The sequence below is a fragment of the Strix uralensis genome, chromosome 7 (assembly GCF_047716275.1).
Source record: "Strix uralensis isolate ZFMK-TIS-50842 chromosome 7, bStrUra1, whole genome shotgun sequence".
NCBI classification, from domain to species: domain Eukaryota; kingdom Metazoa; phylum Chordata; class Aves; order Strigiformes; family Strigidae; genus Strix; species Strix uralensis.
The window spans coordinates 32,761,062-32,786,060 of record NC_133978.1 but is presented as its reverse complement, the minus strand read 5'-3'; the positions used below and the strand labels follow the sequence as shown (position 1 = coordinate 32,786,060).

General features: G+C 41.9%; 1 protein-coding gene across 23 annotated transcripts in view; it reads right to left on the bottom strand.

The window, feature by feature from the left end:
• Positions 1 to 357: 357 nt before the first annotated feature.
• Positions 358 to 24,999, bottom strand: part of TCF7L2 (transcription factor 7 like 2) — a 181,113-nt gene continuing 156,471 nt past the window's right edge. For 2 of the 23 annotated variants that reach the window (XM_074875301.1, XM_074875299.1), the window contains exons 7-14: positions 23,156 to 23,242; positions 16,670 to 16,810; positions 15,668 to 15,827; positions 14,833 to 14,952; positions 10,068 to 10,116; positions 9,464 to 9,514; positions 8,238 to 8,310; positions 358 to 2,631 (exon numbers count right to left, since the gene is read on the bottom strand). In XM_074875301.1, coding sequence (XP_074731402.1) covers positions 2,202 to 2,631; positions 8,238 to 8,310; positions 9,464 to 9,514; positions 10,068 to 10,116; positions 14,833 to 14,952; positions 15,668 to 15,827; positions 16,670 to 16,810; positions 23,156 to 23,242 — 1,111 coding nt within the window. In that variant the 3' untranslated portion in view covers positions 358 to 2,201. Of the gene's footprint in view, positions 2,632 to 7,585; positions 7,660 to 8,233; positions 8,311 to 9,463; positions 9,515 to 10,067; positions 10,117 to 14,832; positions 14,953 to 15,667; positions 15,828 to 16,669; positions 16,811 to 23,155; positions 23,243 to 24,999 lie in introns of those variants that run through there. The other 21 variants (XM_074875304.1, XM_074875300.1, XM_074875306.1 and 18 more) reach the window with 16 other exon arrangements.

Here is a 24,999-nt window from a genome sequence, read left to right as displayed (position 1 = left end):
CAAAAATGTTTTAAAATTATAGGTAGCATCAGCCCTGGTCTCCCGTCCCCCAGTCGGGATCACTTCACACAGAGGGATGACATTACTTCAGCTCACATGCCATTTGTCTTCTGCTGAATCACGTGCCATTTGCTTGAGCAGAGAGAACTTGATGAGCAGGGAGAGGGCTAGTGCAAAACAAGTTTAGCAGGTGGTAGCACGGGAACCCAAAGGAAACAGAGGATTTCTCACAACTTAGAGCTGTCTGCAATTTGCCACGATTTAAAAAAAAATTTTTGGAGGAAGTTTTCCACTCAGGCTGCAAATCTTTTTGGCCAGAGTAAAATGCAGTCAACGCATAAATGAGTTGACAAGTCATTCTCTGCACATACTAAGTTGCTTTTATTAATCCAGAACTGCATGCTACAGATACTGTACAGCATGAACATTTATTCATTACAAAAAATGGCTTCCAAACCATTAAAAATGAAAATCGGAATAAGAGCATAAAACGGAACAGTAACATCACAACTGTTAGGAAACATTCAAAGTATTCACAAAAAATGTTATAGTTAGCATCTTAATAAACCAGAGAAAAATCTGAGACAGTTTTACAATCGCTTCATGTCAACTACAATGGCACTGAATGAACAGATGAACAATTTTTCAGCTTTATACAGCGTTTTTTGCAACATCAACATGCCTAGGTTTTTTTTTTGTTTTAAGTTTGCTACCTACCTGTATGTAGTAAGTGTACATAAAAGTGGCAGTCTGATTTTCCTTTTATGAATAATCTAATATACAGAATTTGGCCCTTAAGGGTTTATACCTCTTCATTTTAAATGCTTTCCGGACAATCTGCTACCAAACACGTCTGTTATAGGTGACATTAAAACTACATACATATCTACCTATGTAACATCACAGCAAAACATGATGAACAAAAAAATTACAGCATTAAAAAAAAATAATAAAGTTGTCGGGAGAAAGTTAAAAGTCACTGAGAATTTTGGCACATAAAAATTTTGCACACAGCCTACAGTCCTAATGTCGCAGGGGATTCAGCTGCAGTTCTGAACAGGAGACACTTGGACCTTGCTATTTTTCAAACAGCGTTGCTAAAAATTCCCTTGCTAAATTTTCAAGTCTTTTTCTGTGTAATGGCTTTTAAAGCAATTTTTTTTCTTTACACTATTGATCCTTGAAAAAATGCATCTGCGAATGTCCATTTGGTGGCAACTGTGTTTCATATAGCAAAAAAAAAAAAAAAAAAAAAAAAAAATCACAAAAAGAAATCAAAAACAAAAATCCCGGAAAAAATATATATATACACATTTATATATAAACTTAAAAACCTTGTACAAATGAGTTGTTATATATAAGATGCTTACACTAAGGAAAAAAAAAAAACCTTTATACAATGTTTCAAGAAAAAAAAGAAGAAAAAAACATTTAAAAAGGGACAACATACAGATACAACAAGCAATTTCTAAAGCAATAAATACTACTGGTCCAATAGCGTTGTGATACTTTTAATTGTTGAGTAGCGTTCCCTCCCCCAAAATGAACAACACCATGGAACAAGGTATATTAACACATTTTTTTTAACCCTTTGTTTCTGTACATTTAAACAATAACAAGTAACATCACAATAAAGGTTGTTTCACACAAGGAAGAAAAAAAAAAGAAGTAGTAGCGGCACCGCATTCATTGTGCCCTTAAAGGTTTAAAAACCAGATGTAAAATGATTGGTTCGCAAGCTCGTATTTAATACAAATAATAAAGAACCAATGCCTCCGGCAAGGGCTGCTTCAAAATTGCTTCTTTTTTTTTTTTAATTTTTAAAATCAGTCTTTAAAACTAAGCTATTGGAACTACATAACAATTATGTATATATATATATTTTTTAAACGCTACAAAGACTTTAAACAGCTGTTGATAAAAATTTTGGCAGAATCATGAGGCTTTTCTCATCTACATATTTAAAAAGGAGAAATTGAAATAAGAATGGGTCAAATATTGACCAATGAACTCGATAAAACATCAACTAATGTAGCCACATGGCACGAATTAAAAACAAAACCGAGAAACGACGACGAACAGCGGACGACGACGAGGAGAAGGAAAAAAAAAATAAAATAAAAAGGAAATAAAACAAAACCCCAAATCCCAACAGAATTCAATCCCCCCGAAGGAAACCGAAAGGGCTAACGAGGCTAAAGCTATTCTAAGGACTTGGTTACGAGGGAAAGCGGCTGGGGCTGTGTCCCCGCCAGCGAGCTGTGGGAATGCAAGGAGGACGTCGAGGGCTGTGCTAGGGATGCGGCGGCGGCCGGCGGGAGGGCGGCCGGCGGGTGGTCCAGGGCCCCGTTGGGGCAGCTGGCGGCAGGCAGGGCGCCGGGCTTGCTCGCAGCGCTCTCGGCGAGGACGAGCGAGGATGGCGGCGGCATCATGACCAGGTGCGCCAGCGGGTCAGGCTTCAATGAGAGCGAGAGGGGTTGCGTTTGTTCAGTCTGTGGTTTCGAGTCTCTGGAGGGGGAGGCGAGCATGGCGGGGGAGGACGGAGGAGAGTCTAGTAAGCTTCCATCTGAAGAGGGTGGGCTGACGCAGCTGCCTTCACCTTGTATGTAGCGAACGCACTTTTTTTTTCTCCTAGAAACAGGGAGAGAGTTATCTGTGAATAAAGGGCAGAGATGCTGATGGAGACAGTTATCTAAAGCAAAGAGCCATCAATTAGCTACTCTGGGCTCTGCGCGGGCGGCATCCCAGCCCCATGCGCTGTCCTGGGGGTTTGGCGGGGTGTCCTCAGCATCGAGCCCACTCGGGAACCTCCCCTTGGCTAACAGACTGGGAAAGGATTCACCAATTGTCTTTTCGTCCCCCTCCTCTTCAGGCCACCTCCTTTCCTTAGTCATTTTAATAATCAGAAAGTCAGGTAAGATGTTTTTGGAGCCCACTGTGCTAATCTACAAACTTGACTTTCCTCCGGAAAAAAAAAATTTAAAAAAAAAGTAATCCTTATAAAATAAAAGCTCTGGATTGCTGATGGTATCTCAAGATGCCCCATAACGCTGTCCAACTCAACAGGGCTATCTCTACACCTGCGTCACCTGTCGTCTCTTACGATGCACTGCCCTTGGGAGGCAAGGATGGCTGCAAACTACTGCTCATTGCTTTCTCCTCCTCTGTTAAGAACCACACCAAATCCAGAAATGTCAATCAGACAGGAGGGATATATAATAGAGAGAATGAGAGAGAGGGGAAATAAAAACAAAACGAACAAACAAAGCAAACAGAAGAAAAAACAGGAAAAGAACAGGATAAACAGAGTATGATCCAAAATAACAAGAATAACTGGTTGTATGGCCTGCAGGTTGTGGCTTTAAATCGACTCAGTTTTTACTTTTTGTTTTAAGGGGGAGTGGTAGATTTGGGAAGCTGCTCGCCTGCGTTTTGGGAAATTTTCCTCTGAGAGGCCATCCATGTAACTCCAGAGTGGGATCCAATTTCAGCAGGTGAAGAGCACGATGACAGGTACAAAGGTGAGGAGCAACATGGAGCTTATTTCACACCAGGGAATATGAGTCTCGCAAGAGCCGCTCATCTTCAAATAAGTAAGTGACCCGACAGAGATCTTTTCTCCTCCCTCTGTCCACTTAATAATGTAAAGGAGCAATGAAAACAGATGACAATTTCACACCATCTCCCTTGCCAAGTATATGCAAGACAATTCTACCAGCCGGACAGAAATAATGAGGCAAACAACCACAGCATCTGGCAGAATGATGTTCAGTGGCCACCTTGACCCTAATAATGATGGCTCTCCAGCCCTCCTACTCACAAGCACACTGTCCGCAGGAAGTGCTGAACCGCTGACACACAGCCTGAAGTATGTGACAAAGTCTGTCTAGAGCAGCTCTGCCACAAAAACTCTGGATGCTCACCTAAGCTGCACAAAGCCACCAAAGTGAAGGATTAGGTTGCTTGCCCCTTCCAGTGGATACCTCACCCTAGCTCAGCAACTTCATCAGAGGAAGCGCCCGAGCGTGGCACAGCACCTGAATGCTGCTGGGTGACACTCCCCACTCGCATAGGTGCACCAGCTCCACTGCTGGTCGTCAGTGTTCTCCCCTAAGTATGGCAAATGCGTTTGACTTGGGTTAAACCAAGGTCTGCTGTCTAAGCAATGGGGCTAGATGCTTCTCGACTGCAAGGGAGCTAAAAGATAACATCTCCCATAGCCAGGAAGGGAACAGCAGCCCTGTCACCCCATCTTTCCACCAGCTTCAGTGAGGGACCAGTGCTGTGACGTCCCTTCCTTCAGAGACTCAGGCTCTGCTCTCAGGTTCTGCTCCACGTTCCACATGGCAAGGTAAGGGGGTTAGGGCTATTAGAGTTTTAACCACGTTAGCCTGCAGATCAATACATGCTAAAAACTAAAGACAACCATGCAACTTAAATGTTAAAAAGAAAGAAAGAAAGAAAGAAAGAAAAATAGATAGATAGAAGACAGCAAGTGAAGGCTGTAAACCATGCTTTATTAGAGCAACGTTAAAAGACAGAAAAAAATTAATTTGGTGGGCTCAAAACAGAACCTGTTACTTCTTCTACTATCAACAAACAACGTGGGAAGCCTCTGGCTCTTGGCTAAAGGCAGTTCTGCTGCTCTTTCTCCCCTCCCCTCTTCTCTGTCTCACCACTTGCTAGCTTCAGCTGTGCAACGCTACCAGGGCCACAGGTCATGTTTGGACTTTCTGCACAGCTCCAGTGACAAAGCAGAACAGTGGTGCTTCACAAAGCTCACCAATAATACCTGTGTGGAAAGGTGGGTTCTCAAAATCTGGAGACTGCAGGGCTTCCCCCCATCCCCAAATTAAAATATTTTGCAAGCAGAGACCCACGCTCTGCCTGCCTCATTCATGGTGGTCCAGAAGCCATTCAACTGGATTGCTCTGAACCTACAAGGCAGTTAATTATTCCACTGGAGGCAGTTTGATTCTAGTACGACAAAAATTAAAAATTATTTTTTTAATACTGTTTAAGTTCTGTGACTTGAATGGAAGAGTGCCCATGGCAAAGCAGACTTAAAACCAGGTCTACGTAACTTTCTGACTCTGCATAGTTAACAACCTTTTTAAAACTAAACCCACTGGTCTGCTACCTGAAATAGTTTTCCTTTGACTAGAATTAAGGGAGCAGATTGCTTCCTCTGTTTCTGTTGTATATTAAACTCTTTAATAGTGTAGCCACTTTTAGTCTGAAAAGCCATTTACTTCAATCATGATGGCTCAAGGTGGGGACATTTCTCCAGCCTGTGTCATTCCCATCATGTCTTATCTGTGGTCATGTACGTGTCAGGGTTTGGTGGGACAGAAGGCATAGATAGTAAAACTCCAAACCCTGCAAGCCAAATTTTACCGGAAGACAACAACACCAGGCAACTCTGGTGAAGGGGAATAAGTAAACATCCACGGCACTCTCTGTGCCTCAGTTTTGCTCTCCTAAAAGTGGGAACAAAAATACTACATATCCCCCCTCAGAAGCACTAGTGAGGATCACTTGTGCATTGCTCTGAAAGCATCAACTGCTACATCAGTCCGGCAAACACCAACAGACCTGACTCCGCTCATGCTGCCCTTGAAACTAGCCCCAGGGCAGCATCAGGAAACCTGTAATGCTGCAATTGCCATGAGTGAAAGCCACAGAGGATGACAAGGGCTTATTTGGTTGCTGTCAGCAAAGATGTCTCCGTTTCTACTGTGGTAGCAATCTTTAGCATCTAGCTAAGATGTGCTACAAAATGCTACCGTGCTAGCAAATGCAATGTTATAATGGTTAGGACCAGAACTAGGAGAGAAATACTCTAATACCTAGTGATAAAATGCCTCCATGCATTTAAAAAAAAAAACAAAACAAACAACCTAAAAGAAAAGCAGTTTACATCAATAAGTCTGTATCAGCTACACCACTGAAGTCGTCTCTGATGTGCTGCAAAGATTTCTGACCAAAATCTGGCATAAGTTAAGAGAGGGTTTATGCTTCACATGTAACATAAGCACTGTACAGACTGAATGAAAAAGTCCCCTTCCTGATAAAACGTAGTTTTGAAAGTGTGCTGTTTATTTAAGCAGCTAGGGAAAGATAAAGTAACACAAACATGATGTGCTCCCAGTTCTAGTACTTGGCATACACAGCCTGACATGCTTCAAATACTCTATCTGTAGACTACACAAATATCTGCTGATAGTGTGTGGTGAACTAATCACAGAATAAAGCCTAACTAAACACAGCGTTCGAGTCTTTGGCTGGCATGAGACTCAAGCCTCCTGACATGGTGAAGTGGCTACCCAGCTCTTCTGGACTGAACCCTTCTTCCTTTAAGCTTTAAGAAACTGCTGCTTTCAAAGCTTGTTTAACATACGTACTGGTACTGATATCTAAGACCCCAACACCTGGTACTAGCATGCCTCGGATGGGACAATATGCAATTCATTGAAGACATTTCTGGTGCCTTATCTGGTATTTTGACATACACCACCACCCTCGATCCGTGTTTTCCTTGACACTAAGCACAAACAAGACTGCGTGCATACACAAAATACGATGGACGTCTGATCTACATTCTAAATGAGATGGAGCACATGGGACTGGCATGAGTAAGAGGGGAAAATGTGGGAGAGGAATCACTACACACAGAGTGTGGTTTGGGTTGAAATACCTACCATCATAATATTCCAAATTCAAAGACTGCTTGTATCAGAACAAAGAAACAACAAATTTAACCAAATGCGATTATATAAGGAAAAAGGAATGAGAAAAGAACTACTCGGTATCCCTCCACCAAGAAGGAAGTATGTACTGAGTTATACATGGAATTAAACTCCAGTAGAACATGGGCTGTCGAAATTTGGGCTCTCTGATGTCTTTCATCTCCTTTTAATGCTGGAAACTGTCCTACTAAAGTTGTAATTAGTTTTGTCTAGAGCTCAGGTGTTTACAGCTCACTTGTTGCGATAAAATTTAGGAAAAAAAGTATTTTTGGAATCAGAAAAAAAAGACATCAGATAATTTTAAAAAAATGATATCTACATAAACCTTACTGAGGCATAGAAGCCTACAGGTAGCTATTTAATTTTGCAGATAACACCAAAAAAATTAGTACAATATAAGCTGTAAACACTGGCTTTTACATCTCTAATTATGAGAAAAACACTAGTGCTGCAGATCCCAGAACCTTTTTAAAAAGCCTTTGGAGGCAGCGGACATAGACCCAAATGAAAGACAAAATATAGATGGCCAGCTAAACATTCATTTTGCTGACAATCTGGAAAAAAATAATAAAAATGCCAAAAAACTGCCAGCTTTAAGGACTTCAAGTTTTCTTGTTCCCAGTTCTACCACCAGGGAGAGGTTATTGGTAAAGAAAGAGAGAAAATGGCATTAAATTAGCAAGAAATTCCAAAGATCAAAGATTATTAGCAATTGATGCTGTGGGAGAGAGAAAGGTGGGGAGTGGGGAAAAAAGATTAAAAAAATAAAATCACACAAATGCACTAAGAGGACAGATTGCTTTTATTTCCCCAAAGGCCTAATGGGTAGTATTATACCTGCATGGTTTGCACCATAAACTCTGTCGGTCAAGCCCGAACAATGCCCGACACTTCTTTGGAGTATTTGCATCTGTTAGCATAAGGTAAACACAAAAAATACAACACAATGGTGGATAGAGCTCATTTGGTCTGCGTCATCTTAGCTACAGCTACGTTTAGCTTTCAATCACCTCAGTTTTATTTGGTAATCTCCCCTCGTACCAAGGGCAGGAAAGAAAACAGGACTTTCACAATGAGCCAAAAGAAAGCCAAAAAAAATCTCCGACACAGCCGTGCGTCTGTCCGGTGTCAGTACTGCACTCAATGCCGTGTTATCAAGGGCTTTGGGAGCAACTTTCCTTGGGTGGAGGCTTGGAGGGCAGGAGCGTGGTTGAGCCACAGATCAGATGGGCTTAAGGCTGATGCTGTTTTACAGTGGGTTTTTGGCTAGCAGCAGCAAAGAGGAAGGCAAAAAACCAACCAACAACGAAAAAAAAAAAAAGCAAAACCCGTTCAGAGAGACAATAACTCATGGCAGTGTCCCACTCCCTTGTGTCTTCTAGATCACAACACAGAGCTACAAAGCAACAAGGCAGGAAAAAAAAGGGGAAAGTACCAAATAAACCAGCTGCAAATCAGCCATAGCGAGTCTGGGAAAACTATACACACCTGCAGGGGCCGCACCAGTTATTCTGTTGATCAAGGCCAAAGCGCGCTCGGCATTTCTTAGGAGCGCTCAGGTCTGAATGAGTTCAAGAAAAGCGAGCAGAAAAGGGAGAGAGGAAAAAAAGAAAAGGGGAGAGGGGGGAGAGAGAGAGAGGAAGAGAGAAAAGGGGAGAAAAAAGAGAAAGATAAAAATAAGGAAAAAATAAAAATAAAAAAGGGAATAAAAATCAATGTCCTCGTTATTAATTGCAAAATATTGACTTTTGATTTAAAAGTTAAAAAAAGTGATAATCACATTTTATTCAACTCTTGAGATTAGCTGTTGCAATTAAAGCTGCAGTATCCCTTTATAAAGGACTGTTTCTTTCCCTTTTAAAAGAGCAGGTAGAGGAAAGTCATTGTGGCTGGTCTAGCAGGATGTTTCAGGCAAGATTTATTTGGGCTGGGTTTTTTTATTCTCTTTTTTTGAGAGGGGGGAAAAAGGAAGAAAAGAAGCTGAGTATGGAAGTTAGATCCTGAACATGCTTTTTTCTTCAACTCAGATACAAAATAAGAAAAAAAAAAGAAAAAAAAAAAAAAAAGGAAATTATATCTCCTGGGATAATGCAGCTTTTGGAATAACATTCAATTTATTTGTTTTTATTAATTTGTATTTAAAAGAATGGATAAGAATAAGCAGATTGCGGAATGAGTATGTTAGTATCAGCCAGAAAATAAAACGTAAAGCATGGCAAGGTGCTGAGTTAGTACAGCTAGTGAATTGCAATGAATAGGCTTGAGCAGAAAGGAAAAAATAAATTAAAAAAAAATCCAAAACTAAAATAATAATAAAAAAATGCATATGCATGCTAATGTGAGAAGACTTAGTGGGAGCCATGAAAAATGCCATTAGATTAAGGAGGTTCATTACTGACTTGCTTCCATTCTTTATCAGTCTCTTTAAAGAAATACTGCATATTCAATTTGCACAGTTAGTACAACTCTTGCGTTATTTTTACTGTATTACTGTTTTAATAGCAATTGTTACAAAAACGAAAAACAAATTAAAAAATACTATCAAACATATAATAGATATAAAGTTATATAGATAATAAATACTGTCAAAACGTGTGGATGGTATTTTTTTCTTAATGTCATAAGTGTTTAATGTTAAAATCTATAATGGCAGGAAAAAAAAATTAAAAAGCAGTTTATAAACTATTTTAAATGACTCAAAATGACGTTAGCACCTGTAATCGGAGGAAGTGAAAGGCAAGGATTTAGGAAACATTCGCTGTGTTCTGAAAAAAAAGAACAAATTATACAAAGGCTTCAAAAAAACTAAGTCAGGGCTTCTTCAAAATTGACTATGAGATTGCCTATGCAGTATTTCTAATTTCCTATATAGAATGGCAAACCTCCTTAATTTAAAATGGGTGCGATTTACCACTGTAAGGCATGCATCAGAACATACAGGTACAGCCCAAATTAATACCAAACACATACATACGTACGTACACGCACACATATATGCGCAAAATAAGCAGACAACTTTATAAATGATGGCATAGGCATTATAACTATGGCTCTGCAGTTAAAGGCTTTGCAATTACTACGTACAAATTCAGCTAACGTCACGAGAGGCTCTTACATGCAATGGCTTGGTTACTAGTTTTAGAAGGGCAATAACGCATAAATAATTAGAGTGCATTAAAAAAAAAAAGGCTGTCTAGTATAGGGACCGGCTCCCCGTGAGGCCAGGAGACTTGTACCCACCTCCCCCATACCTAGGAGTGTCACACCAGGATTGCCACATTTCCACTAAGCAAGAGATTTAGACTTATTTTTACTTACCATTGGTCTCTCCTGGCTGCTTATCCCTTTTCCTCTTCTTCTTCTTTCCCTGCAGGAAACATACACAAATGAGAAGGATTTAAAAAACCCCGAAACACATGTCCTTGCAAGACGGCACTGAGCGATGGGTCTGCGGCCGGCGCAGGAAGCTCCCCGGGGAGGACACCGAAGCACAGTGCCAGCTCACCCTCGGTGCGGGGAGGCTTGGGGGGCTCCGAGGGGATGCTGAACCCTGGTGATGGCTCTGCCCACACACCCTGTGACTTTTTGGACACCCTCACTGCAGCCCCCCCAACACTAACACCCACCAAAGCCATAAGCAGTTGGGGAGGGGGCAGAACAACTTGAAAGATGCTTCTTTTTTGACAAGATCATCATGAGGACAAAAACATTTGACACTTGTACACTCCTGCATCTGGAAGTTTCAAAAATCATTTGTGGTCACATTGTGGCAGGGCAGGGAGGGGAAGAAGAGGGAGATTGAAGTGGGGAGCGCATAAGTACAGTCAGATTGAGCCCCTGAGTTCCTCAGCACCCAAACCCAACTGTTAAAACAGACAAGGAAGCCACAGTAATGAGCAAATCCTAACCTGCAGGTTTATAAGCGCACTGACAACCTAGGAAGCAAAGCCAGGACAAGAAAAAATCCAGATATAACTAAGACCTTTCCCATGTTTTGCTCTATTACAAGGAAAATAACCAGTAATATTTAGCTAAACTGTGTCCCTTTTCCAAATACAGTCCCACAAGATGATGCAATTTGTTACAGTTTCTGACTGGAGGGAGAAAGGCCTTTTCTCCACTTCCCTCCAGCAGTGTGGGAGAGGACAACTGGGAGCCTGAGTTCTGTGGAAACTCAACAATCATTTTCTAAGAGAAGAGCTATGAAGTAATAAACATAGCTCAAACGAGAAAAGCTCTTTTCTAAGAAAACTCTTCTAACCTTGAGCTACAGGGTTTGCAGAGCGGTACAAAAAGGCCAGTGTCGGGGACAGAGTAATTTCATTTTCACAGCTCCCCAGATGCTAAAAGCAATGACTTTCGGGCCAGCAATATCAACTGTGAACAGCACAAGAGATCCCAGCTTTTGAAGATGCGGTAGTAACAGAAGTTGGTGAAAAGACACCAGACCAGAAGTCCCTTGTGGTCAAGAGGGAACAAACATGTCTTGGAAGAAGGAATCTCACAGCACTTGTGAAGGGTTGGACATATCTGTGGGGAAGCCAAGAGGTTCTCCCCCATGGTGGACATCTTTCTTAGTAGGTTGGCCTGGCTCCCAGCTAAATGGTTAAGATGGGCTTCAGCTTGGCACATCCACTATAACACTTGCAACACACTATGATATGTTCCCTGGAACATATTAGTAAGAAATACCCCCAACGTGAATGTTGGATTTCAATTTGTTGTTCTCACATTTTTCCTCCCCAAAAGTCAGCTTTCTGGTACGGGGCTTCTGTACTTGTTCCCCCTCACTTGCTCAAGGCTGTAAACTGCCACCCTGCTGTCCAGGCTGCGACAAGCAGGGTCTTGTTCATGAAAGCCTTCTGGTGATGGAACAAGCTGTGCTGCACCATCCATTTTAAAGGATTTTTAAACAACATGCACATAATCCTGTAGCCTGGACGCTACTGAGAAATCATCTCCGACACCTCTAAGGTAATTTCTGGGGATATGGAAAGTTGTTGCTCTGAGTCAATCGCTACAGCAGCCATCAGTCTAACATGACAGGCAGACAAAATAGACAAGCATTGCTCCTAAAGCTGCCTGAGAATAAACCAGGGAAAACCGTGGTATCTTGAAGTTCACGTATCACAAAGATACAAGAGGCTCATACTCTGCTCCATCTACATTGATCTAGATTGACAGTAACTCTGTGAAAGTCGGTGAATTTTTTCCAGCTTTCAACAATGTAACGAAAACCAGACAAGTGCCTCCGGACCATAAGCCTGATTTTTATTTAATCTCAAGGAAGCCACTTGCATAATTAACAGACTGCATCTGTGGCATATTGGCTTAATTTCTGCAGTACGTTTGGGAATTCAAGGGCTACTTCAATTTGAGACCTTATAACTTCTTCACACAAGGGCCAGCCAGAACAGCGGTCAAGAGTCACCTGACCTTTACAAACTCTTCAAACCAGGTATTAAAGTAATATAACCCCTTTAGGGAGCAATCTGTTAAAAACGGCCGATATACAGGAATGTCAGCCAGGGACCAGGAATTTCTTGTTCCTTTTCAAGACAAGCTTTGAAAACTGTTCCTACCAAAGAACTGACAGAGGTCCCACTAACTTCAAGTGCTCTGCAGAAGACACTGTTTTGCCTTTGCCTCAGATTGTCCTCCTAAGACTTGAGCAGATGGTCTGTAACTTTCCACCATGGTACTATACAAATTCTTAGGCTGCAAGTAAATGTGGATGTAAATACTTGCTAACTGTTTTGGCAGCTCCCTCTACAGAGCCAAACCAACATGGATTTTGACAGGACTGCAGAGTTCTTTAGTACTAATTTTCTAGACAGGCGTCAGGCAAGGTGACTAGACCCTTACATACTTCTGAGTCCAGCACTCAGTGCCGCTTAGCGTCTTATATTAGATCTCAGGAAGAGCAAATGTGCCTTGTGACACCAACAAGCCACGAGGGATTCCTTGAATCCTCTTCTCTTCTTTAAGAGCAGGCTGAAAGCTGTTTCTTGAATGTGCTGCTCCTGTTTCTGAAGACCTGGGCCTCATCCTAGAGCCTGATGTGAGATGCCTAACAATTTAACTGTTTCAAGCAGCCCAAAGGTGCTCCCCTGCTAGATTTGTGAAGGGCTCAAGACCCTACAAAACGCTAAGGGAGGAGGGGAACTCAGAGAGCTCTGAATGGACCAGGAGAAATAAATAAATCCTGCAGATGATGCAATCGTGTGATGCAAAGGCACCATGCTCTCCTCAGGCAGGAAGGTTCCCCCTGAAGGTCACTTGGGGGTACAGCATCAAGCCGCTGGGAAAAGCACCGGCTTTCTCATCCTGTCCTTTTTAGCTTGAGAAGAAAGGGTTTCTCAGCGCTCACACGGTGAGGACAAAAGTAAAAGGTCCTAAACACTGAAGGCTTTGTACATGCCCATCTGCCTGCCGGTGGCACAGTCACTGCGCAGAACGAGCGTTCCCGAAACCTCAGTCGAGCCTATACTCCCTTTTGATCACCCAAGAAGATGATACTGCACAGTGCTGCAGAACTACCTCAAGCCTGTGGTCTGACAGTCTCAGGCCATACTATGCCGAAAAGAAAGGGAAAGTGTGTTTAAGCAGGAGCAGTGCCTCATCAGGCTTAATGAGGTCTCCTCTGAGGAGCATGCACAGGTACACCTGCAACGGTGAACAAAGGAGGGAGCGAGGCAGAGCCCAAAGGAAAGAAAAGATGATCAAGAAAGAACAGAAGGATTTGAAAATATGTCTTTAAGTACGTATTACTAAATAAGTGAGCATGTGTATTCTCCACTGCTGAAACGGTGGAAGAGCACAGAGAGCTGTTACTGCTCTAGGATTCGCCGCAGACTCTGAACGGGCTTCTTCCCATCCATACTTGTAAAAACACAGATTCTCATAGAGGTAAAGTTGCCATATACAACGCACACCGCTTATGTGATTTACAGTAAAATAGGATATTTACACTGAAATAGGCAGTGATGATGACAATGATGGAAGAGACAGACTTCAACAAAAACAAAATGTGTAACACTATACATAACTGACATCAATCTTACAGCTGATGGTCCCCAAACCTATAGGGAAGTCTGTCTGCAAGGTAGGGAGCAGGGTTTATTGCAGAGTTAGAGACCTTGAAACTTTTAGGTGACTTTTATTTAAATTAAAAAAAAAACATAATCAAGATGATGCTATAATCCTAACTAAAGACGGTTTAGAGCTTCCACCAATCCACAAATCTGTCAAGCATTTATAGGCTTAGGACTGCAAACACTACCAGCTACACTGCTTAGCCTTCATGGAAGAAGGGGTTATACACTACTAGTAAATGGTTACAATGCTGGCCTTATGTTTTTAACAGAGAAAATACTACCACTTTTAGCTACAAAACAGGCTTTCTGAAAGGCAGAGGGGGGAATCAATCTTAAAAACACCCCATGAATTGATCACAAACTTCAAAACACTTCTTAAAAAATGAGGGGGGTGGGGGGAAGATAACATGGCTATGGAAAAGCAAAACATAATCGAAATATGCAACAGTAGAGCGTGGAATAATTCATTTAACCCCACTTGAGAGTAAGACTTTCAAACAAGTCACACTTTTGGTTTTGCCAGTCCTTCTCTGAAGCTAGGATAAGTCATTCTTCCACTTTCCACTATACTCTCACACAGATAAGCACAAGACACTAATTATTCATCTTTTTGGTGGAAAGGAGAGGAGCCATACTAGGGGAAATTTTAATTTTGTTTCAAAAAAAGAAATTTAAAATGACCAGCAAGCCAAACAGCTTTTCCAGATGCTGGTGAAAGTGAAGGCAAGAGTTTCTTCACAGACTGCTACTGTCATGCCCCAACTCTAACCTTTTACTAGTCCCAGCCAGGAAGCCTCTTCCAAGTGGAGGGCTGGGAATTATCCCCAATAGTTTTAGTATTGCAGAGGGAAGCGTCCGTTGTTGTTACCAGATTGGGATCCTGAGGCACGCTTTCCAAGTAGTGCTTGTGTGCAATGTGTGGTCGTAGTTCAGCAGGTCACATATACATTTCTACAAGCTCTACTACTAAAAAAATTTCCACCTACATAGGAACCTACATAGTTATCCCGTGCGGACCAGCCCGGGTACAGCTGCATATGAAGCTGTCGCTCCTTTCTTGCTAGTTCATAGTATTTCGCTTGTTCTTCTCTGGATAACGCGTGCCACTGAGGTGAAGAAAAGAAAAAAAGACAGAATAAAAAGCACGAGCATTTTTTTTTTTGTTTAAGCGCATTAACAGCAGAGTGTATTATTTATATATAAATACAGCTAGAGTTGATTTTCATAAAAAAGAAATAAAAGCAGATGATCTGGCATGCTGACATTCATATTTTATTTATGACTTCAGATTATAACTCGAGTTAACTCAACTGAGTCACAACTAATCATTTACGTTCACTAAGCCCTTTGTCTCCTGATGAGAGAGGAGAATTAAGAAAACTAAATAAAAACAAAGAGCAGCAGAGAGGGTCCAGAAGCTGAACCACTTGTCCTGTGCCAGATGTCAGCTACAGGTTAGGGAAGGTCTCCCCATCCCTTCCCCACTGGTAACCCCTCTCTTCCTCTTCTAGCTTTCACAGGTGCTGATACTGGTACTGTGCCCAAAGGCTTTTTCCTTCCCCATTTACTTTTCTGCCTGTTTTAGGACAAAATAAAAATCTGAGATTTTTCCACCTACAGATCACGGAAATAACATTTCTGTTAATTAACTCCCCCTCTTCCCCAAGCGTCTGCGAAAACAAAAAACCAAACCAAGGCCTCTAGTTTAGTAACTTCTCTATCCATTATCCATTATCAAAATATCAGGAAAACACAGTGATTCAGAAGGTGTGAATCCTACCGAGTTTCAGTCCCTGCTTGTGCTTCTCCCTTGTTACCTACCCTTCGACCGAGGATTTGGTTGATGGCTGCGCTCTCTTTCAATGTGCATTCTGCTACAACTTTTGCTCTCATTTCCTTCATATACAACATAAATGCATTAAGAGGTTTCTTTATGTGTGGCTTCTTTTTCTCTTCTTCTTTTTTGGAGTCCTGATGTTTTCTGAAGGGTAAAGATACAACAGACAGAAACCTCACAGTGAGAACCCTTGTGAATTTATTAAAATTAATCCCCTCAATCTCTCTAGCATTAATCCTCAGAAATCTCTAGGAAGAGGACCAGAAGGTTCTCTAGAGCCTTCACCCTGGCTGCTGTATGAGAACAGTTTTAAGAGCATTATAAGAAAACCCATCTCATGTTTACACAATGTCACCAAGTACCCTCCAAGCACCTAGAACAACCTTGGAAGGACATAGGCACACAGGAAAATGGGTTCATGGGGCAGGACATGACAGCTTCTGAGCATGATGATAGAGGAAATAATTACACCCCATCATCAGTGGGAACCAAAATGCTGTCTTTCTGCTTCACCTGTGAAATGAAAGGCAAGAAGCACCATAAGCACTAGGGGCAGAGGTAGACCAGGGCTCTCCTTGGTTCAAACCTAAACTTGATACCAGCTCTCTCTGCAGCTTTGAACAAGCTATTTATGCTCTAATTTATTGTCTCCTGTTGTGTATCTGGTATCTCACAGCTTCAAACTGGACACTGAGTAACAGGGAAACCAGTCAAGAAGCTTAAATCTTGATCAAGAAAATTCCACTTCCTTGTTAAAATGAGTGAAATTAATAACTACCTGTCTATGTCACAGAATGACTCTGACTGTTACTATTATTTTGACACACTTTGGTAGTTAAACCATGTTCAAATCAATTAGAACAGAAGAGAAAAAGCAAATTTTACAGCAAAAACATTCCCACAAATGCGAGCCTTTTTAAAAGCCACACATGCACAGGTGATGCTTTAGGTGTTCTAAAAAGAAGACATGGGAAGCAACAACTTACGAGCTGTGGAGTGAGCCGACATCGCTCTGGGAAGATTCCTGTTTGACTGTTGGTGTGACTATGGCCGGATGAGGGATTCCAGTTGTATGTAAACTATGGTGTGGCGGGACCATGTGTGGAGGAAACCTAGAGGAGAGAAAGCTGTGTAAATCGTCAGAATAAAAATGAATGAATGGGGAGGGATGTGTACACACATTAAAAAAAAAAAAAAAAGGCATATAACAAGCACATGACAGCTAGACAAAGCATATGAAAGCTGGCAGCATTAATTAGCAATAAATTAAACATAATGACTCTTCTAATGTCATTAAAGCCAATCTTCCCCTTCATTATCATTACTGACATGAGACATCATGATTTTAATATCTTTAACAAAAGGCAAATTCAACTGGATGAACTTGAATGAAAGTGGAATTTCAGCTACCTGCAAGAAAATCCACCAGTCCATTTATTTGCTAAGAAATTATCTGTGGCAACCAAGGAATCAATTTTTATAGTTCTGAATCATGTTGTGAATTTGGGATGACATATTTTATTGCATATTGACAGCAAAATAAAATATTAATGCCAACACAATCTAGATGCATTTTTGATAATCCTTATAGATGCCTCATTAGCTACATTTTGTTGATGGAGCATAAGAAAATATTTATTTGTGTCTAATAAATCTCTGAGCCACACTGCTTTAACAGAAGGTGGGAAGACTGTGGAATTAAGTCAATTTTGACCCATTAAGGTAACCTAGGAAGGCTTAAATTCACGCAAAATCACAGTCTAACCTTTCTAAGGAGAAAAAAAATGTTGTCAGCTTTATGGTTTATGGTCATATACATGGACAGGCCCCGGTCCTGCAACTGGATTCAGAGGGATGTGAAATCCTTCTGCATGAATCTAATTGCTCAGTTGGGGCCACAGCATGAACATGGCACAATCATTCAGACTTTTTACTTTTTAACTGAAATGAACAAACTTCCCAAAAGCAGGATTGACTTCTTATCATTATTTCTCAACAGTCTCAGAAAGGTTTTGCAGTGAATAAGGAAAGCACACTATGACTGACTGCCTTTCCCTTAGAAAACCCCCACTTAAGTCAACAGGTTTCCAAGGAATGGGATCTAACCTAATTTTGGCTCAGAAATAACTTGCTCCCAAATTCCAAAGCTAAACTGATCTGGCAAACTACAAGGCTTTTTTATCATTGCAAATACCTACTCTCATCCCAGATATTGAACCATCTTGGTCCAAATAAAATACCCCAAGAATATGGAACATGCAATGAGATAAAGAATTATTTCTTCTATCATCAATGTAGAATGATTTTTTCTATCAAACAGGATTTAAAATGGAGTGATATACCATGGGTTAGTAGACTGTGTACAAGTATCAGAAATATAATGGGATTCCTTTTCTTTTCCCCCTCTTACAAATTCCATTACTAAGCTTAACCCCCCCACCCAAACGGTCTAGACATTCCCTACATTCACAAGATGACACAGTAGTACTTTCATGAACAAGAGGTACTGTCCACTGTGAGCTCTGAGGATCTTTGTCTATCAGCTGGTAGTACTCAGGATCATTAGACAGAAGTATTTTGTCTTTGAAGGCAGTGGTGGGAAGAGCAGGGAGAATGTGAAATTGTTCGAACTGTAGAGAGTTGCAGCTCCTCACAAACAAAGGCATGGAGAGATGGAAAGGAGGAGGGTGTGATGGCAAGGGAAGAGGAGAATGGGCAGCAGAATGGCCATTCCTACTTATGCTGAAGACTCATGGAGACAAATCTCCAAGTGGATTGTCAAAATGCCTTCCCCGCTCTCTGACAAAAGTAGCTGGGAGAGAAATGCACGTTTGGGGAAATGCTTTGGTGCGTGGTAGGTCAGAACAGAAGACAATGACAAGGCTGCATGGAGACCGATGTCCTGGTCCCACTTCTGCCACAGAATTGCCTCATCATCAGCAAGACACAACCTGGGCCTTTGTATCATTTTTTTTTTTCTGTTCTCCCTCTCTTTATTTTTGTGTGTATATATTTTGATTGGACATACTTGAAGTTTGTTCACACAGTGCCTGGGGCCTTTAGCCATAGTACAATGCAAACAGTAAAAACTAACAGTAAGCGCTTTTTTTAAAAAAAGTAACTTACAAACATGGGCGAAAATAAAACCCACGGCAAAATCCTGACCTCACTGGAAGTGCTATAAGCATAGTGATAAAAAGTTGACATGCATCCTATCAAATGACTGTCTGTCCTAGGCAAGACCCAGCGTTCAAGAGAGGACTATGCTGCTGGGGCTAGCGAGGGTTCAAACCAGAACGAGAGCCAATGACAACGGGACAATGAAGGATGAAGATGGAGACGAAAAGCCTACCTTCAGAGAGCAGGCAGGAAGAGCTGCACTTGTCTGACATGAGGACACGGAAGGGCATATACCAGCAAGTAAGAAAAGCTGAGTGAAGTGGTAGCACAAGGACAGAAGGGTATGAGAGTGGACCTGAAGAAGATTAGACTCATCACTGGAGGAGGGCTCCAAAATATCACAAAAGACTGATTACAGCTGCAGTTCATGGGGACAAAAGATGCGTGCTTGTTAAGCTTCTGAACAGGATCCTGTGATGGGGCCATAACTGGGTCATAAACTTGCTTCTCAAATGAGGATCTGGTCAAAAATTAAAACACACTGCAAAACGAACTCTGCCTACATGATGGATTCTTGTATAGTCAGGATGTTCAAAGGAAACCAATTCCACAAAAGATAGGGGGTTGTTTTATTCATTTATTTTTGATGAAGATTTAAGTATCTCCAGCTAACAGAAAATTGAGGAGGGTGAAGAAAATCTGCAAAAAATGTAACTTCCCTCCCTAATTATGGGAAAAATGTTTTCCCAATTACTGTTTAGGAGAAAGAGAGTAAGCGTTTGCACATTGGAGAGTAACAGATGGGGAGGAAGGGCAGCGAAGGAGGAGAAGCCTCCACTGACTTCAGCTGGGCTGAGATTTTAGCCACTGAGTTCTAAACTTCAGAGACATGGGAGCCTTCATCAACAGGCAGCTGCAGCTCAGTAGTTATTTTCAGGGTGGCAGTTTCCCCAAGGAAATTGTGTTCATTACCAATGACCATTCATTATTTCACACTGAACCTCTCTCCCTCCAAGACACAAGGCTGCCTATTGGCCTTGCACACCCCTTCCTATGTTTTGGGCTATAAAAACATGCTCCAGAACCCAAAGTTGCTCTCACAACCCCATGGACTTCAGTGGGCTGGGTGAGGGTTCAGCCCAAAGTCTGAGTGCCTACTTATTTCCATGTAGACATCCACTCACATGGCAATACGTGTTAGGGAAGAGTGTTAATTTTTAGGTTCCTGGCTACACTCCAACTTCAATAATTACATTCAGCAAAAGTGAATTTCCCCTGAAATTTCAATTACAGAAGGTATTTTCCACTGCCACCATTTAAGTGTTGTGCAGTGTTTGTCTGGTGTAATTCTGCCAAATTATTTCCTGATTTCCTCTCATAGCAGTTGTTTTTTCATAGTGGGTCCACTGTTTGCCCATCAGTCAGCTAACCCAGTCTCAATCTACATTAAGGGCATATTATAGAGGGGTAATGAAGGATTGAGAGATGTTATAAGCATGTTGCATGCATACAAAGTGAGTGGGGCGATGCTACAAGCAGAGAAAAGAGTTGTAAATGGTTAAAACAACCCGAAGACACTACCTTAATAGTCTAAACCGTTTATGAAAATCACTATTAGTCACCCATTAACCTTTTATAAACTATTCATAAGCACACTCTAACTAATGAACTGTAATTACTAAGCTTAGGGAATATTCAGGGTTGGGAAGCATTATATGCTCCAATGGTCTATACCATAATGTAGGCTAAAACGGGAACAACTTTTAAACAAGGCTCTGGAAAAATGTGGATGGAGGGCTGAGGTTGGGGTCTTCCCTGGCCTCAACATTTAGACAAAGCCAACACAGTGACCCCAAGGCTTGTACCAGGGCCCTGTGGGGCTGCTGCCCGGAGGCCAGCCATGAACAGCATGTCTATGGGCAAGCGTGGGCATCCCTGGGCACGCCAGCCCCATCTCCCAACTACGCTGGCGACTCAGGGCAAGGGCTGTCCCACGGCTGAGCTCAGGCACTCCAGCTGATACGGCGGGCATGAGAAAACATGCATCGACCCACGTATCAGAGCACGGTCTGCCCAGAGGGTGTTCCCATGTATGGGAAACCAGGAGGGAAGTTTCTGGGCTGAAACAAAGGATAAACATCTTAAATCTATTCATCAGTCTGCGTGTGCGCCTGAGCATGTGTGCGTGTATGGACTTATGTCAGAGACAAAAAGAAAGGCTGTGTGTGTATATGCACACCCCTCACCTTCGCCTAAGACATCCCCCTGTATTTTTTTCTCTAGAAGTATTCCATGAATTGCAATAAACACCCTAAAAATTCTAAGCAGCTCATTATATATCACTGTCTCCTTTTATGGCTCCAAGCCAGAATATAATGATGAGTCTTAACTTGTTAAGGACAACTAATTTTTTGTTCCTGGCTGTCTCAGGGGCTTCTCTCTTACTCACTCTCACTTTACTTCACTGTTGACATGTTTCTGTTAACTGGATGTCATCTGCCTGCCTTGATTTTATGCACAAGCAGTGGGATGCATTTTTCTGTGCAACAATTCTGCTTTGAGTTGCATTAGATTTGTCATTATTCTCTCATTTTCCCCTTGCACTTGTAACATTTCATCTATTCCTGCCTTATTTTTTGAGCCACGGTGCACCCACATTATGGTTTATACATGATCTTGCTCCCTTTGAAGCCGGCAGATTTCAGAGCCAGCCCTCGTCAGGAGAAGTGCCTGCTACCAATTTAGCAGGCTGAGGGCCCCGAGCTCCAACAACTCAATCTAAAGGGGGTCACAGGGTGGCACAAGCGAGTGTCAGCAAGTGCTGTTTAATTGCCAATCTAGGCTTCTCCATGGTGTTTAAAGTATAATGACCCATCACTTAATTCTGAGAAGTCCTGGCCCTGCTGCTGAATGGAATGAATATCAAAGGATGTGCTAGAACAGGGCAAGGAGCCTACATTTCCTATAACTGCCATAAGTATAATAGACCTCTACTTCTGTCGTCCCATTACCACAATAATGTATTTAATTTGCTGTGTACTCTTTTTAACTAGATACCTTTCATAAAGCCTATCTTGGGAATATAGCCCCCCCCTCCCACATCTCCCCCCTCTCTCAAATGACTAGCCTCTCTAATAATAATTAAACTAAATCAAGCTCTACTTTGCCTCACACCATGCCTGCAAGTCTTTTATAGATATTAAAAAAGATTAAATGGAGGGAGGGAATCATTGTTTAAATTTACAGCTCTCTCCCCAACCCAGGACTTTTTCTCCCCTGTGCTGGGTCTATTCATTTTTTTTTTTTCAAAGTTCATTTTCCAGTTGTCTCTATTTGTTGGAGGAACACGGGCAAATTTTAATTTTTTGCTTTTACTCTACTTACTAAAGCACACAACACTCTATTTCCCTCCCATTCACTCACAAGCTCTAGTTAGAGGTTTCCATTTCTCAACAAGGTGTTTTTCCCCCCAGTGCCCCCTCCAATCTTTTCCTCCTTAAATTCTCTATACACCACCCTTCAAATATTAAACTGTAGAGATGGAGAGGAAGGGAGAGAGCAGGGAAGAGACGTGGAACCTTGCTATGTAATGCATGCTAATTTAATTATGTGCCATCATCAAAATGGATTAGCTGTTTCAGCCCATCAAGAAAGTCTAAACCTCCACCGATTTAATTAACCAGACTGAAAATCAGATGAACAGAAAATAAAACTATCATTAGGAGCAATTAGTGATTACTTAAACATAGTGCTGCCAACCAGTTTGTAAATAAAACTAGCAGCCCCTGGTAAATTAGATGGAATTAATTGGAGGTAGGGAGGGGGAGAAATATATAGTTCTAAAGCTTTAGAGGGTCAGGCAGACCCTTTTATGTTGACTATCAGTGTTTGGAGCTTTGGTAGAGGAAAACAGTGCAGTAACCTTCCTCCCAACTCTGCTTGAAGAACAGCCCTCCTCCCTCCCGAGACTCCCCTCTCACACACAGAGTGCTGCTCTGGGTGACAGCCACCAAGAAAGCAAAAGGTATCACGACTTCTCCTCCTTGCATTTTCAACATCACATCATCCCAGCTTTTTAATTTTAGTTTGGCTTTTAAAAATAACTTCCTGCTCCTCCACCTCTCCCTCAAAAACAAATTCTTAAGGCCAAATGACACCACTAAGAAACCCTCTTCTCCAGTGGGAAGGTACCCCATGTCCTCTCCTCCTCCACCCCACCAAAAAACTAAGGATAACTGTTTAACTGAAGTGCCTTCAGAAATACACTTCCTACATGAAATGCCCTCCTCTAGAGAGGGCAGCAGAAGGAGTTACATTTGCTCTCGATTCAGGACCTCAGCATTTGGACTCACCTTGACATGGAAGCATTGACGGTCAGAGCTGTTGGGTAAGGGTGGCGGAAACCCCCTGTTGTGATTGGGTACACTGGCTGACCTTGCCTGGCAAAAAAGAAGGGAAAGAGAGGATGAGAGAAAGAAAAAAGGGTTTAAAAAAAAAAAACTAAACAACAAAAAACTTCTCTCTGCACAGTAAGCTTTATTCTCATTTGATCAGAACAAAAATCTTGGGGATTGTACAGCAAGGATCAAAGGAAAGAAACACAGAACAATTTGAATGCCATAAATCTGATAGGAATGGCTAATTAAATTTTATAACCTCTGCTTATGTCAATAGAGACCCTCTCCCCAAGCTGAAACTAGGTGTTTTGTTGTAATAATTAAAGGCGAAGTCTCGCTTGCTTTAATGGAGCCATCACACTAATTGAGGGCTACACATCCAAAGGAAAACAATAATGAATGTAAATTTATACCAAAATAAAGTACAGTGAATCAAAGGACTTCAGTTGCGCTTTGGGCCTCTTTCGGTATTTAGATCTCGGTGAGAAAACATTAAATTAACAGAGCTTAATTTGTAGCCTTTTGTCAGATTAACAAGTGTTGACAAGAGTTACCGGGGGAGAGTCCCCAAGAAGTATTGTGGGTAACCAATAGACAATCACACCTCATTACAATAATTAAAAAATACAGCAACATGCAAAACAGCATCCTCATGAAAGACACACAACTTTTTCTGATTGAGGTTTGTCTGTGCTGGCTAGTTCTTTTCATCTGTCCTTCAAATATATCATCTGACTGGGCAGGATGCTTTCTGGGAGGGTACTATCCTAGAGACATCCAGGCCGGTTGAGGATAGATGGGTTGGGAAGTTGATGGTGAAGCACAAGTGCAACGAAGAGGGGAAGTGAAAACCTTGAGTTACTTCTGCAAGGTTGGCCATGCTACTCCTAGAGTGAAAGCAAATGTGATAGTATCAGCCCTCAACAAAAGCCACTCAGAGAAGCTGTAAGAGCTGTGGGTAGGTAAGTATGCCATGGGTGCTGACGTGTTATAAACCAGCAGCGATGACAAGAGTCTTCCTGTGACAGAGGTGGCCATTAGCACCTGCTTGATGAAACTGGCCACACGTGGCAACATTCACATGGTTTGGCTGCCATGACATGAGGTTCAAGGAGGACAAACCTGTGTCTGCACACATAAAGGTGTAAGGCTCTGAGACACAGATGAGCAATGAGGCACTGGTCAACACAGTGAGGAATTTCTTCCGTGCACTCTCATGGCTTTAATGTTACTGACTTTTGGCATTAGCTGAGTTTATTTGTTTTAAACGCTGAGGCTGTTACTGTGCAAACTTGATCTAAGCAGTGGCAAGAAAGGAGCATGAAATGGCTGTACTGCAGCTACGCCCTGCACACAAGAAAGAAGAAGAAAAGGAGCTGACATGTATTCTGCCAGTGTTCAGGGTGTCCTATGTAAAAAGTAAATCACCACAAATGAGGAGGAATTTAAGATTTCAGGGAGCAATGCTCTGGGTTTTTCTTCTGCTCATGCTGTGCTCTTCCGGAGAAACAGCCTTCTGCAGAGAGCAGATGGACATGCTTCACCCTCAGAGTGGGAGAGCCTCTACCCAAACAAGTTGCACGACCACCCTGCGAGGAAAGAGAGTCTGCAAAGTGGCCAGAAGCAGGCTGCTGTGGCTGAGGTCTGAGCTCCAGCTCTCCTGTATCCACACTTCTGTGCTTGAGAAAGGCCCCCAAAACCTTTGACACTAATCCCTCTCTCTGCCCGAGACCTGGGGGTGTGTGTGGACCCTCTGCTCTGCCCTGGTCTCCTACGGGGTGTGAACTCCACTTCCTTAT